The following is a 13,216-nucleotide window of genomic DNA, read 5'->3' on the forward strand; positions in this document are numbered from 1 at the left end:
CTGTTGCTTAAGGCAGTATAAATATTGAAGGACAGAGGTTAATGTATAAGGTAGTAGGGAAGGGTAGAGAAATAACTTGTGTATTCTGTTCTAAGAGAAGCAAGGTGTGGCACCACCATTATGTCTTGATATAGCTATAGCTACTATTCCCCAGATCTGTACACATTTCATAAGATATAAAATGAAGCTACTATTAAGCTGAGCTTTCCTGTACTTTCTATGTTTTGGTTGGCTAGAGCTTAATGTGTTTGAACCATGTGAATATATTTCATAACATTCAATCCACGCTACATAAAACCTTTGCTTTTCTCTTGTTTCTTTTAGACCTCGGACTTGATCAGTATGTGGTGAAACGCTATGATGGGAAGGTGAGATTCTTAAACCTGTGGGTGCATGCTAATTACCATTTTAGCTACTAAGGAAATGTTTGTTTTCTCCTCTCTGTCTGTGAAACTGTCTAGCAGTAAGCAAAGCTGTGTTAATTTTGGAGGTGATTATAGCAGGGAATTTTTATGGGCCACCACGGAGAAGGGGACTAAATTTGAGATTCTAAACAGCCTCTCTTGGCCCGGCTTGCGCAGCACCAAGAATGTAGAACCATATCTAACAATAAAAAACAGAGCTCTTCCCATAAGCATCTAGCTGGCTGCTGTGGGAACAAAACGCTGGTCTAGGTGGATCTTTGATCTGATTTAGCACGGTTAATTTTAATACTTAGCTGCAGCTTCCAAAGTATAGTTGTGGCCTTTCCTTTCTCATTTGGGATAATTTCACCTGAGTGGTGTTCTTTTCACCTGTGATAGAAATTCAGTGTGTGAAATCCTTATGTCTCATAAAAATCAAAATGGGTGTTGGATGCAAGTCAGCTTGCGCTGGAGGTTGATGCATCTACATGGGGAAAGAGAAAGGAACCTCCCAGCTTCTTAGACTGCCCTTTTACCTGTGCTGCCCCTCCTTCAGGCTAGACGGATACTCTTGCAGTTGCTGACCTCATTTCCCCTTCCTCCTCACCTTGGGAGAGCAGATATCCTTTGTGTCTCCACTGCTGACACACAAGAGCAAGCACAGCTTGTTGCATTCTCCATCTCAGTTAGAACTAGGATCTTTCCTCTCAAATCATGTATTTCCTGCAGGAAACATAGCTTTGTTCGCAGTGTTATATCTAGGGTAAAACATGTTCCTCCCACAGTGATTCCGTGTTCAATTGAACTTTTAAACTCCAAATACCATCAATGGGAAGGTGGAATTCCCCTCCCCGAGTTCTTTTTAACTTCTTTCACTGTATATATAAGAAAGAGATGCAGAATTCCAAAGCTGCATTTGCCTCCTTGTCCCTCCTGCCCTTTATTTCATTGAGCAGCACTCTCAGGCAAAGACAAATTTGCTTACTGCTTTCCTGCTTTGTCTCATTCCTGGGCTGACCTATAATGAAGTGCACAGTTGCTGCTGTGCTTATAAGAGCTGACATCCAGAATACAGCTTTGGCCGCTCCCCCCCTCCTTTCTTCGGAGGCAGGCCCGCTCTGCTCAGTCTGGAGGTGGAGTGCCATTCCCACCAGCCTGCCTCCGGAGGGGAGGGGAACCATCTTTCTCCGCCAAGCTGTGCAGCCGCAGGGTGTGGAACTGGTCTCTTCCTTCCCGTCCCACTCTGCTCATTGCACACATGGGATGGTGTCACCATCTGCCTCTGCTCCTGGCCAGCTGAAGGGGAGGATGGACTCTTTTTGACTTGGCAATAGTAACTGTGGCTTGGACTGAGCTGCTCTCAGTTTAAGCTGCTGTCGGGCACAGCAGTGATGGCAGGAATATGGGTGGGTCTGGAGAATAGGGCATTAATCCTCTCTGCATGGCCACACACCTTAATTTGTATAGCCTTCTATTTCTTGGTTGTCCTGGAATGTGATCAAGACTTTGTTTATGACCGTTTTGAATATAATCTTGAATGCAATAGTCTACCCTGCTGCTTATAGTGTTGCGGACAAGGATATGCCTGAAGGCAAGTTGGCTAATTGACATTGCAATAATATACACTAAGCATATTTTCTTGCCCCTGTGGACTGGCTGTTCTGAAATTTCAGATCTTGCTACAGATCTGTTTTTATTTATGTGCATATATATAATGCTGCCAATCCTACTGAATCTATCCAGATAATCTGAATTTGTGCTGCGTAATTGTTTCAGCTCTTTTTGGTGACCTTTTTTGTGACAGGTGTGCTCTGTCAGGTGGTTCTTTGCATATTTATTTACCACACCGTTGACAGAAAATTTGAACTGTTAAGGACGTAACCTGTGAGAAATTCCATTGGGCTGCTTAAAAGAACATATTTTTCCATAATGGAATATACAGTGGGCATTTGCTCTCCCTCTCTCAGTCAAGTTCCAGACGTCTTTGTTTGCTGTTTGCTTCAGCAAATTGTCCTGATTGATTTAGGGTGGCTTCTTGGGCATGGAAAACCCAAATCCGGAATGCATTAGTTGTGAGCCGTGCATGCCAATATGTACAAAACTGCTGCTTTTGCCTTTACAATATACAGCAGCTTGAAAAGGACCAGCAGTCGACATACTGCTTCCATAGCTCAGTGTACATGAAACGCTGAGCATGAGTGTGCTGGCTCTTAGAGAGGAGATCGTGGGCACTTCATTCCTTCTCAGTTCTTGCTGCTGCTTTTGTGAGCTAAGGCATGGTTTGACTTCAGCATGTCTCCTAAATCCAGACTTATGGTTTGCCTTACTCCAAATAAGCCACCAGCTGTAACCCAAAAATAAACCGTGCTTACAGTTGGTGGCTTGTTTGGAAGGAGATGAACCTCAAGCATGGACAACACACTGAGGCACACCATGGCTTAGCTCACTTCAGTGGAGCGCCAGGATTGAGGAGGAGCAAAGCACCTGCAATCTGTCCGGGAACCCTGCATGCTCATGGTTTGGCTTATATATGAACTAGGCCATTCTATCTTCCAGGAAGAAGTATCGATTGACAAAAAATGTGCCTGTGCCCTTTACAGTCCACTTCAAGTTCAGCTGTTAGCGCTCATTCCTACAGGAGGACTTGGACAGCTGCCTGTGATATATTTGGATCTCAGATTTTAACCTGGGGTTAGCCATTAATTTTTAACTGCAGCGGTTAATTGGTTTGTGCCTCAGGCCCAATACGGATGTTGCCCATCAGGGAAGACTCATCTCTTTTTAAGCATAAGAAAATATATTGTTAAGGATTTGTGCTTGCAATATGAGGATGCTGTAGGCTCTTCCAAACATTGTTTTATATCTGTGAGCAGCCTCCCTTCTACCACTTCCCAGCTCTTGTCAAAGCTTTGTGGCATATTACTTTTGTTGGCATAAACTGATGGAATTATGGAAGTCTTTCTTTCTCTTTCCCTTTATTTTAGTAACTACTAATTTTAATTTTTATTATGTTTTGGCAGGTAACTCCTAAGTCTCACTGACCTTTTGTGCCTCCTTTTATTTCTTGGTTCTAAGGTGTGCAGCAGTATCTTGTTCCTGAGACGTGAATTGGGTTTTTTTCTTTATTTGTTTTATTCTGTGGTTCCTCTAACGATGTACAGTTTGTAATTATTTTGTTTTTGTTTTTTGTTTTTGTTTCTGTAACCAAACCTTTGCTCATTTTCTTCCCTTTCTTCCTAACCTTTCCCCCTCTCATCAGGATTTTTGGCAGGTACTGACTTGTCAGCATGTGCTTCAACCAATTTGTGCTTCAGATCCCATATGTGCACCTCCTTTTAAAAGGGACAGTATATATTTCTTATTTCCCCCATTACCTTAAAAAGACTCTTGGCTTTCATCATTTGAAATCTAAAAAGGCTTTATTTTTTTTAAACGTGGAGACTTAACTTTTCCCAACAAAAAAGTTGTTGCAAGAGTTCAGTATTAAGTCATTTCAACGCAGAATTACTTAACGTTTGTTAAACCAACTAGATGCTACATTAAATTTCTTCTCCTTTTTGTGATCATTTTTTACTGAGCAGCAATGGTTGATTTTTCCATTTTGGTTTAATAAAATCAAACAATTATCTTTCTATTCATAAGAGAGTGAGGCAAATCTGTTTTTCACAAATACTTAATTTATATTTTGTGTGAATGGGAGATAATGGCCTATGGGCATATTTACATTAAAATTCCAAATTTTATGCGTAAACTAATTCTCACCACATATCCCTGTACTTTGAAACTATCTTAATCTATCTGCCACAAACTACTTGAAGATGGAACAGGTGACTGAATTCCGTTCAACATAACTGAGTGATAGAGGATCAGCTTACATTATCAGTTTCCTTGAGATAGCTACCTCTGATTTGTGTCACGAGAGAGTCAACCATGCCTTCCAAAATTAGGTGTGTTTGGGCTGAGCTAGACATGATAATCACTTTGTTAGCATGCATCAGTAGCCATAACTATGATTAGGAAAATTAGCTTCTGTATGAGAAGTACACAGTTCAAGCACTCTCCCATTTTGTTCCTCTCCTCCTAGGGCAGGGAAGGGATTCACATTTCTCACAAACCCACATATTGCATATTGGTTTATACCAGGCTTTACCAATCTAGTGCTCTCCGGTTGTGTAGGATTACAATTACCATCCACCCCAGTCAGCATGGTCATTAGCTGGGGCTAATGATAGTCCAAAATTGATGTTTGAGGAAGGCTAATTTGTGGTCAATGTTACATGCAAAAGTGTCAAATACATCTTAGAAATTTAATGTGCAGTTTTTTGTTTAAAAAAAACACAAAATTATGTGTGTCATAATGCAGAGCAAATTGGGAAGGGGAATTTCATGCTTTCTTCCTCTGTTGTGGTCCTGCATAAAATCCCTTCCGAAGCTGGTATTGAACTAGTGCCAATGGGGGACTTTCTCCCACTGCAGATAAATTCTGTCTGCCTGTGATCTCAAAAACAACCAGCCCTCCCAATTTATGTAATTTGCATTTTTTTAAAAAAACACCCTGCACATTAAATGCAAGGATGCATTCAGTATAACCCTAAATTTGCTCTTCTTTTATCCCATGGTAGGATCCCAAAGTCCTGTGTTCCCACATCATCTCAGGAGTCACACCCACACAATTTCACTAACGTTAGAAGCCCTGGAATCACATGGGTGAGGCTGAGAGTGGGGGCCTTTCCCTCCTGGGTAGGTGGTGATCAAGAGAGACTGAGCTATGTGCATTCTGAAAGGTAGCGCACTGCATGAATGAGGAGTGAGCTAATCAGATATATTGATTTACCTATTTTGTATAACTTATTCCGTGTAATCAATAGTGTAGAAACTTTTCAAGGACGGGTCTCCCTTAGGTAAATAGAGTGTTAAAGCCTGTCTGACTGCAGTTAATACTTCAGCTTATTAAAATGCATTCCCTGTGCTTCTCACCTCATGATTTTAACTGAAAGGTACTGAGGGAACTGAGGAAGAAGCAGGATAATGACAAAAATATGCTTCTAATTAAATGCAGTGATCATTTTATAAAGCTTTCCAACTCTTACATTTGCTGATGTTTATGCCTGGAATGCACTTCTAATGCCTTGGGGGATTTTTCAAGTGAGAAGTGTCCGGCATGCTGATGAATTCTCTTAAATAAGGCTGCACAGATTCAAATTGAAGCAGCACTGTGTTGAGTTGCCTCTCTTGACAAGCATGTGTATTCTTGAGGAAGCTGTGACAGAACATTCCCCTGAGGAACTTCTTTCTTTAATATGAAGGATTATGCTCTAAGCAAATAGGGCATTACCTCCGCAGCACTTGAAGACTTTTGGAAGTCTGTTATGAGAGGCTCTTTCGCTCACTGACATCTGAACATCTGTACTGACAAGCGCTGAATTGCAATTAGAAATGTAATCAGAAAGTGAAAGTTTTGTCCAAATGAGAACAAAAAGGAACACAAACTTTGACAGAAAGGCTGTAAGGCTGTTCACCTTGCTAAAAACATAAAGACCAACAACATTTATTTTAATATGCATTATTAGCAGGAGACCAGCTAGGAAGGTAATTGGGTGTTTGGATGACAAGGGAGTCAAAGGTGTGCTAAAGGAAGATGAGGAGATAGCAGAGAAGCTGAATGAATTATCTGCATCTTTCATCACAGCGGAAGATATAAGGCATATCTCTGTGTCTAAACTAACTTCCCCAGGAAGGGCTTCTGAGGAACTGAGGCAAATAGTGATGACAAGGAACTAAGCTTGCCTTATTGACAAAATAAAAAGCTGGCAAATCTGGGTCTGAGTGGATTCTACTCAAGAGTTCTTAAAAGAGTTCTTCAAGTGTGAAATGGCCAGTCCTCTAACAAAACTATGTCACATCCCCCCTAAGATCAGTCCCTGAAGACTGGAAACTAGTTGATGTAATACCGATTTTTAAATAGGCACCCAGGAGATTACAGGCTGGTTAGCATAGCATCTGTTCCAGGGAAGTTTAGGAAAAACATTATTAAAGAGTGGAGTACCAAGTGTGTAGAAGAACAAGTCTTGTTGGAGTAGAACCGGTTTGGTTTCTGCGAGGGTGAGTTCTATCACACTGCACTCAGTTTGCTGGCGATCTGGTCCAGCCATGACCCCCTAGGCAAATAGAGAATGCACACCAAAGCACAGCAGCTGTGGCAGCCTGGCATGATAAATTTGGTAGCCTCTCCAGTGAAATGGTACAGGGCTATCTTCCACGTTGGAATGAAGCACTGAAGGCGGCTAGTTTGCTTACCTATTCAGTGGTACCTTGGTTTACAACCATAATCCATTCCGGAGGTCCGTTTGTAAACCAAAACAGGTTGTAACCCAAGGCGCGCTTTTGTCAATGGGGCCTCAAAAAAAAATTTCCGTAATCCAAAAAAAGAAAAGAAAAAAAGAAGGGTTGTAATCCAAAAAAAGGCTGCAAACCGGGACACGCACTTCCGGGTTTGACGTGTTTGTAATCCAAAATGTACGCAAACCAAGACGTATGCAAACCAAGGTATCACTGTATTGATTAAATTATAATTTTGCTGAGAATGCTCAAAGCTCAGTGACAATTCTGCCATTCACCTTCCAGTCTCTGACACGTAAAAATACGTTAAGAAACCAAATGTCTTTTTTCCGCATGGATTTTTGTTTTACAAGCACTTTAGATTTACAACTGTATCCAGCATTGTGAGCAGATATATTATGAAAGAATGAACTATGGCGATATGATGGTGTGAGAAATAGTTTGTTTGAACGGAAGTGCAAGAACCATTTGCGAATGCTCAGAGAGACCGGTAATGGGGAATGCAAAATATATTCTGTCCTTTTTAAAGAGGCTCTTCTCGCTTTCTTTGCAAGGGTTCTGCCCTTGCATGCTCGGTTCCTGCTGCCTGTGAAAGGGGTCTTGGGACATTGGTGTCTTGTTTTGTTTTTCCTCTTGACTGTACAATGCTAGTCTTGCATTTCAGGTGCAGCTTTTTAAAAAATAAGAATAATGGTGATGGATATTTATTCTGTTGCTGTAAGGGTGGGTACATGTCCATTTCTCTTTCTAGCCTCTGAAGACCACCAGTTAAAGTTCTACTTTAACCCTTTAATGAACTCAATTGTTAAAGGGAAAGGTAGATTAGGGTTCTGATACCTTTAGAAATAGTTTTGTTGTTCCAGTGGGATAAGCAAATCCCTCTGGCTAAAAATGATCAATATTCACATTTTGGGGGGATTGTTCCAGTTTTTTGACTTGCATTGGGCCGTTGCTTTACTAGTAATTTTTATCAGTGAAGAAAGGGCTTCAAAAGCTGTGATACTTCATATGAAGGTTTGTCTCTCCTAAATAATTTTACAGCTAAAGTAAAGCACAACTTGATCCAAATACCATGTGCTCCCACCCTGCTCAATATTTTTTTAGTTTGGACTTATTGTTGCTATGGGTAGAAATTTGGGATAGGGAAGATGTCATCTGACCTTGGCATCTGAGATTCACTGGAGATTCAGTTACTGCATCATGCTCCTCTAGCTGTATTTAGCAGCAGAGACTCTGCCTTGGGATTTCTTATTTCTTAAAATTAGATGCAAGGATTCATTGCCTGATGTGGTGAGTCTGCTGTGGATCTCTCCAAATTAAATATCTTGGTCACGGATCATTGGAATTCTTTCTTTTTAAAAAAATGTTGTGTAATTACATAGGAATTCCTTAAGAGCTGCTTTTAGTAAGAGCTGTCCTATATCTGAGTAGTATTTTTAAATGAGTGTGAATTTACTTATTTGGTCTACTTTTTTAATCCTGCTTGTCCAAAAAACATCAAGGCTGAGTTCACTAATTAAAACCTCAAAATTACACCATAAAACAGCAAATGCAATCTTAGAAAAATAACAGCAACAATCTGATACAAGTTCTCTTTTAGAATTAAAAACTTCTACAAAAGAAGCATGTATACATTAAGCGAAACCCAAATGCTACCAGAATATGCAGTGTCTGCTTGCATTTTTGAAAAACCAACAAGCTCCTTAAGTAACTTCTTAAAATAACCCTGGGGCCTCCAGCTGTTTTTAACACATTTGAAACAACTTTAAATACACATAGATTACTATGAATAGAGAATTTCCCTGTTCAGACTAAGTTGCCTTAATTGCCTGACTTGTTCTGAACTGTAGTTTCCTGTTTCTGACAAAATGAGAAGGAGATAAATTGAACACTGAGAGCAAGCAATGAGGGCCTTCTGGGGGTTCCCTCACTGCGAGAAGTGAAGCTACAGGGAGCCAGGCAGAGGGCCATCTCAGTAGTGGCGCCTGCCCTGTGGAACGCCCTCCCATCAGATGTTAAGGAGATGAGTCATTATATAACATTTAGGGCAGCCCTGTATAGGGAAGCTTTTGAAGGTTTAATGTTTTGCTGTGTTTTTACATATGCTGGAAGCTGCCCAGAGTGGCTGGGGAAACCCAGTCAAATGGGAGGGGTACAAATAATGAATTATTATTATTATTATTATTATTATTATTATTATTGTTGTTGTTGTTGTTGGTTGCGATTGTTTGTGCCACATGGGCAAAAATGTTTGCTTGCATCTTGACTTGTTAAACTGGTATGATTATCTTAACATACCATTGTCTAAACATAAGTTTGTCTAATTAAATGAGTTAAATTAATTAAAAACTCTTTAATTTAAATTAAAAGAGTTAAAACCACCCAAGCAGACCATGATATGTAATGGCTGCAAACTGTGATAAGGACAAACCTAGGTCCAAACAAACCAGGTCCAAACTGGGTTTTGAAACTTGGTTGTGTTTTTTTGTTTTGTTTGTTTGTTTTTTGCAATAAGATCAATAAGATATAATGTCTTTCAGATGTTTTGGACTACATCTCCTATCTTTCCTGAACATTGGCCATGTTGGCTGGTGGAAATGGAGGCTCAAAGCATATGCACTAAACCATGATTAAATGAAACTGGAAACAAAGTTTTCCAGTCGTGTCCCTTTGGCCACACTGGATGGGCGTGAGGGGGGCGCCTGAGCCTGAGGTTTGCTTGGACTCATTCCTTTCACAATAAACATAGTTATTGTGGCCATGAAGTGTACTTGCACAGGCAAAGTCTAGTCCAAAAAAGGTGATATTTTTTAAAAAAATATTTAGCTAACACATTTTAATTAACACCCATTAAAACATCACATCACAGAACTAAGGAGCCAGAGGAACATTTAAGGTGTCTCTCTGTATGAATTACTAAATGATACAGGGTATTAATTGAAAAGGTGTTATGCATCTTCTTGGGAAAGGATAACTGCTTTCCTTGCCTGGATTTAGTGTTTAGTCAAGTAGCAAGCAGAAATGGATGTTCACGCTTTATTAAGACGTTACAGGTAAAGATGCAGTCTCTTCTTAAACACGCTTATGGAAACTTGGGGTCCTTCTTTCCTGGCAAGTCTTCGCTGAACTGAACTAGTGAAGACCTAATGTTTTAAAATACGTTATTTTCTCCCAGATCTTTTCAGCCTACTCCTATGCATATTTACTCAGGAACAATTCACATTAAGTTGAATGCAAACTATTCCCAAATATGTGCTTAGCTGCCTGAGCTGCCAATGAAATGGAAAGAACATCGAATTCTGTAGTATTGTGTAGCAAAACTGGATGTGGTCAACGGGGACTGAAAGAGAATGGCATTACAGCAAACTCAAAACACGCAGAATCTTAAGCATTCATCTCCCGGGGGGGGGGGATTATACAGCTTCTTTAATCTGAAAGAATGCACAACAAGATCCAAATTATTAAGGACTGAGGGGAAACTTCTGTTCTATTAAATTAATCAAAACACCAGCATATAATTGTACCTCTTAACTATATGTAGCATATATTGAAGGGAGCTATGCAATGGTTGCTTAAGATTATCACATATTTTCACACACAGAAAAATGGTATTGAAGCTTAAGCATTAGTGGCATGGATAGCATCACTGAACATTCACCCCCTTCTTTCATGTCGCAATACCAATGGTCAGTTTTACATGACTTAACAGAGAAATAATTGTCTAACTGGGGTGCACAAATGCTACTGAGCAAAGTACTATTCTGGGTTTAGCCAAGCTCTTTGAAATTCATGCTAGTGACTTTTGAACTAGGATTGCCACCTGCTCATAATTTTAGTGTGTTCATAGTTGGGGAACTATGAGTTGAAAGCATCTTAAGGGCAGAGTTTGACTCACATTTTCTCAGAAGGCCAAATATCCCCACCCCATAACTATTGCCTGTCTTGCCTTCCACTTCAAATACGTGTTCTGCCAAGTATGTGTTAAAAACAAACTAATAAATCAGAGTACATTATTGATTGGACAGTGCTGTGGAGATTCATGTGTTCTATCAGTGCAAACATTTTTTGCTTTTCAGAAGGAACAATTTCTGGAGGTATCCCCCCCACCCCCCACAGCCCTTGTTAAGCTGATTGGGGGGCGCACAGTGTGGGGGTGAAGCCCTGTTGCACTAACAGGACTTGCGCTTGCTCTCACTAGCACCACTGTTTAGTTGAATCCAGCCCATAACACCATGTTATATCTGTTCTGACAATTGAAATTGCTGGGTAGGAAGATCCCATTAAGACATTGGTGGGCTGTTGTTTTTTAGCCGGTGTTCAGTAATCCTAAGAAGTCAAACCACCTGACTGTGCTTTACAATAAGGCCTTTGGGTGTCGTCCTCATGTTGCTCCATTCATGTGGTGGTGGACCCGGCTGTCATTAATTTGGTTGAATTAAAAGTGGCAATCCTACTTTAAACTAGGTCAGGCATTTTCTTCCTCAATATAGAGGACACTGTCTCTGCAAATATTTCTTTGTTCAAGTGAATACATCTATCTGTCTTGCCTTTCAACAGCCACATGAATAGAACAATAAAGCATCTCTACCAACTCCTGTTTGGCCAGTGAATATATAAGTAGTGAAACCCTGGGTTGCCCCTGCTAGTCTGTATCGCTAGACAAGACAGGGCAAGATGGACTCATGGTTTGACATGGTCTAATGCCCCTTAATCCTATTTATAGGGATACAGGAAGTAAAACAGAATATCCCATATATACAGTACGTGAGTGGGTGGATCCATTTCCCCTTCTGTAAACATCTTAACTCCTTTTGACTTGAATGGGCCAGACCAGGGGTCAGCAAACTTTTTCAGTGGGGGCCGGTCCACCATCCCTCAGACCATGTGGTGGGCTGGACTATATTTTTGGGGGGGGAAATGAATGAATTCCTATGCCCCACAAATAACTCAGAGATGCATTTTAAATAATAGGACACTTTCTACTCATGTAAAAACACACTGATTACTGGACCATCTGCGGGCCGGATCGAGAAGGCGATTGGGCCACATCTGGCCCCCGGGCCTTAGTTTGCCTACCCCTGGTCCAGACAGTAAGCCTGATCCTATGATTGTGAAATATGCCCAGTGTAGAACTACCCTCAGGTTTCTGCTATTGTGACAATGCATTTGCTATTTCTTTCTTCTGTACTTCCAAGTTCTTAGGGATGGAAAGAAAAACATTTGTCCTACCTCATTTCTCAAAGAGGGCCAGTCCTAGCAACATTTCCCCTCATATCATGACTTTCTGAAATGAATTCAATAGCATACATGTGGATTTCTTTTCTGTTTTATTAGATGCAACATTATCATAGTACTCCGGAAGATAAATACGTAGAAGTATTGCCTTCCATGATTCAACCCATTGGGCAAAATGGGTATTCACAGTCTTCCTTGCTGTCCTTTTGACAGATGGGCTGTTCTGTTTTGTCATAGTTATTCACTTCTCCTGCATGGTTCATGTACAGCAACATCTGCAAGAAGCATTGCTTTGATTGTTCACTTAGCCGATGGTCTAAATCTATTTGGTGGAAACTGAATTGTTCACTTCTTCTGTATATGCATATTCTTGCTTGTGGTGATATATATATATTTAACTGAAGTATGCCTAAGTCTGTATGTTTGCCTTGTATGCTTGTGGCTAACAGGATGTCTCAACTCCAGAAATGTTATTGTAAATAATCTCTGTCCTAATGAATTGTGCATTTTCCCCACCTTATCTGTGTTGTGAACTTCGATCAACACTCTGAACAAGCCCTATTGATTTGATTAATTCATCATTTTTCAGTAGGCTAAACTGCCTATCCTAGCCCAGGGTCTTTTGGAGCAATATATCCAAAGCAAGTGGGAGCTTCATATAATAAAGTGTTTACTCCTTTCTTAATTTTGACAAATAAACTAAATTAGCTTTGGATGCTGGAAATTAATTTAGCATCCAGTTGCAAAAAGGGCATGCAATGTGAGGGTTGTGCTGAAGTTATTTTAATATTATTCATACTGGTGATAAGGAGAGGAGGCTGGTATATTAACACTAACAAAATACCACTTACTGCTTTTCCCCCTATCTCCATTTGCATGTTGAGTTTGCTTTTTAAATACCTTGCATTGGATTCCTTCAAATGTAATAACGCATTGTGCAGCAAGAAAGAGCATCAGCAAATATCATTGGGGGAGGACGGTGTTGAGCTTCATAGAACTCAGTTTTATACACAAGAGAAAATGCATTTTAATGGAGTGCGCTTGAGCGATTGATTTTATGCCTGTAGAATTAATATACAGAATTGCAGAGGGAATAGGAAGCTCACTCCGTGGTATTCAGGACTATAACACAAATGTGCATCTTGCATTCTGACCATGTTTAAATACTAATTATCTATCAATAGCTATTGCTCTCAGTACAGGGGAAAATTCTATAATGAATTCCAGTGGAAGTCTGA

At 40.3% G+C, this 13,216-nt stretch overlaps 1 protein-coding gene across 1 annotated transcript in view; it reads left to right on the forward strand.

Moving 5' to 3' along the window:
- Positions 1–13,216, forward strand: part of MICU1 (mitochondrial calcium uptake 1) — a 124,458-nt gene that overhangs the window by 32,162 nt on the left and 79,080 nt on the right. The window contains exon 4 of the mRNA XM_081189861.1: positions 325–368. Within this exon, the coding sequence (XP_081045987.1) occupies positions 325–368 (44 nt within the window). The remainder of the gene's footprint in view (positions 1–324; positions 369–13,216) is intronic.

The sequence above is a fragment of the Podarcis bocagei genome (genome assembly GCF_964188305.1).
Source record: "Podarcis bocagei genome assembly, chromosome: 4".
NCBI classification, from domain to species: Eukaryota; Metazoa; Chordata; class Lepidosauria; order Squamata; family Lacertidae; genus Podarcis; species Podarcis bocagei.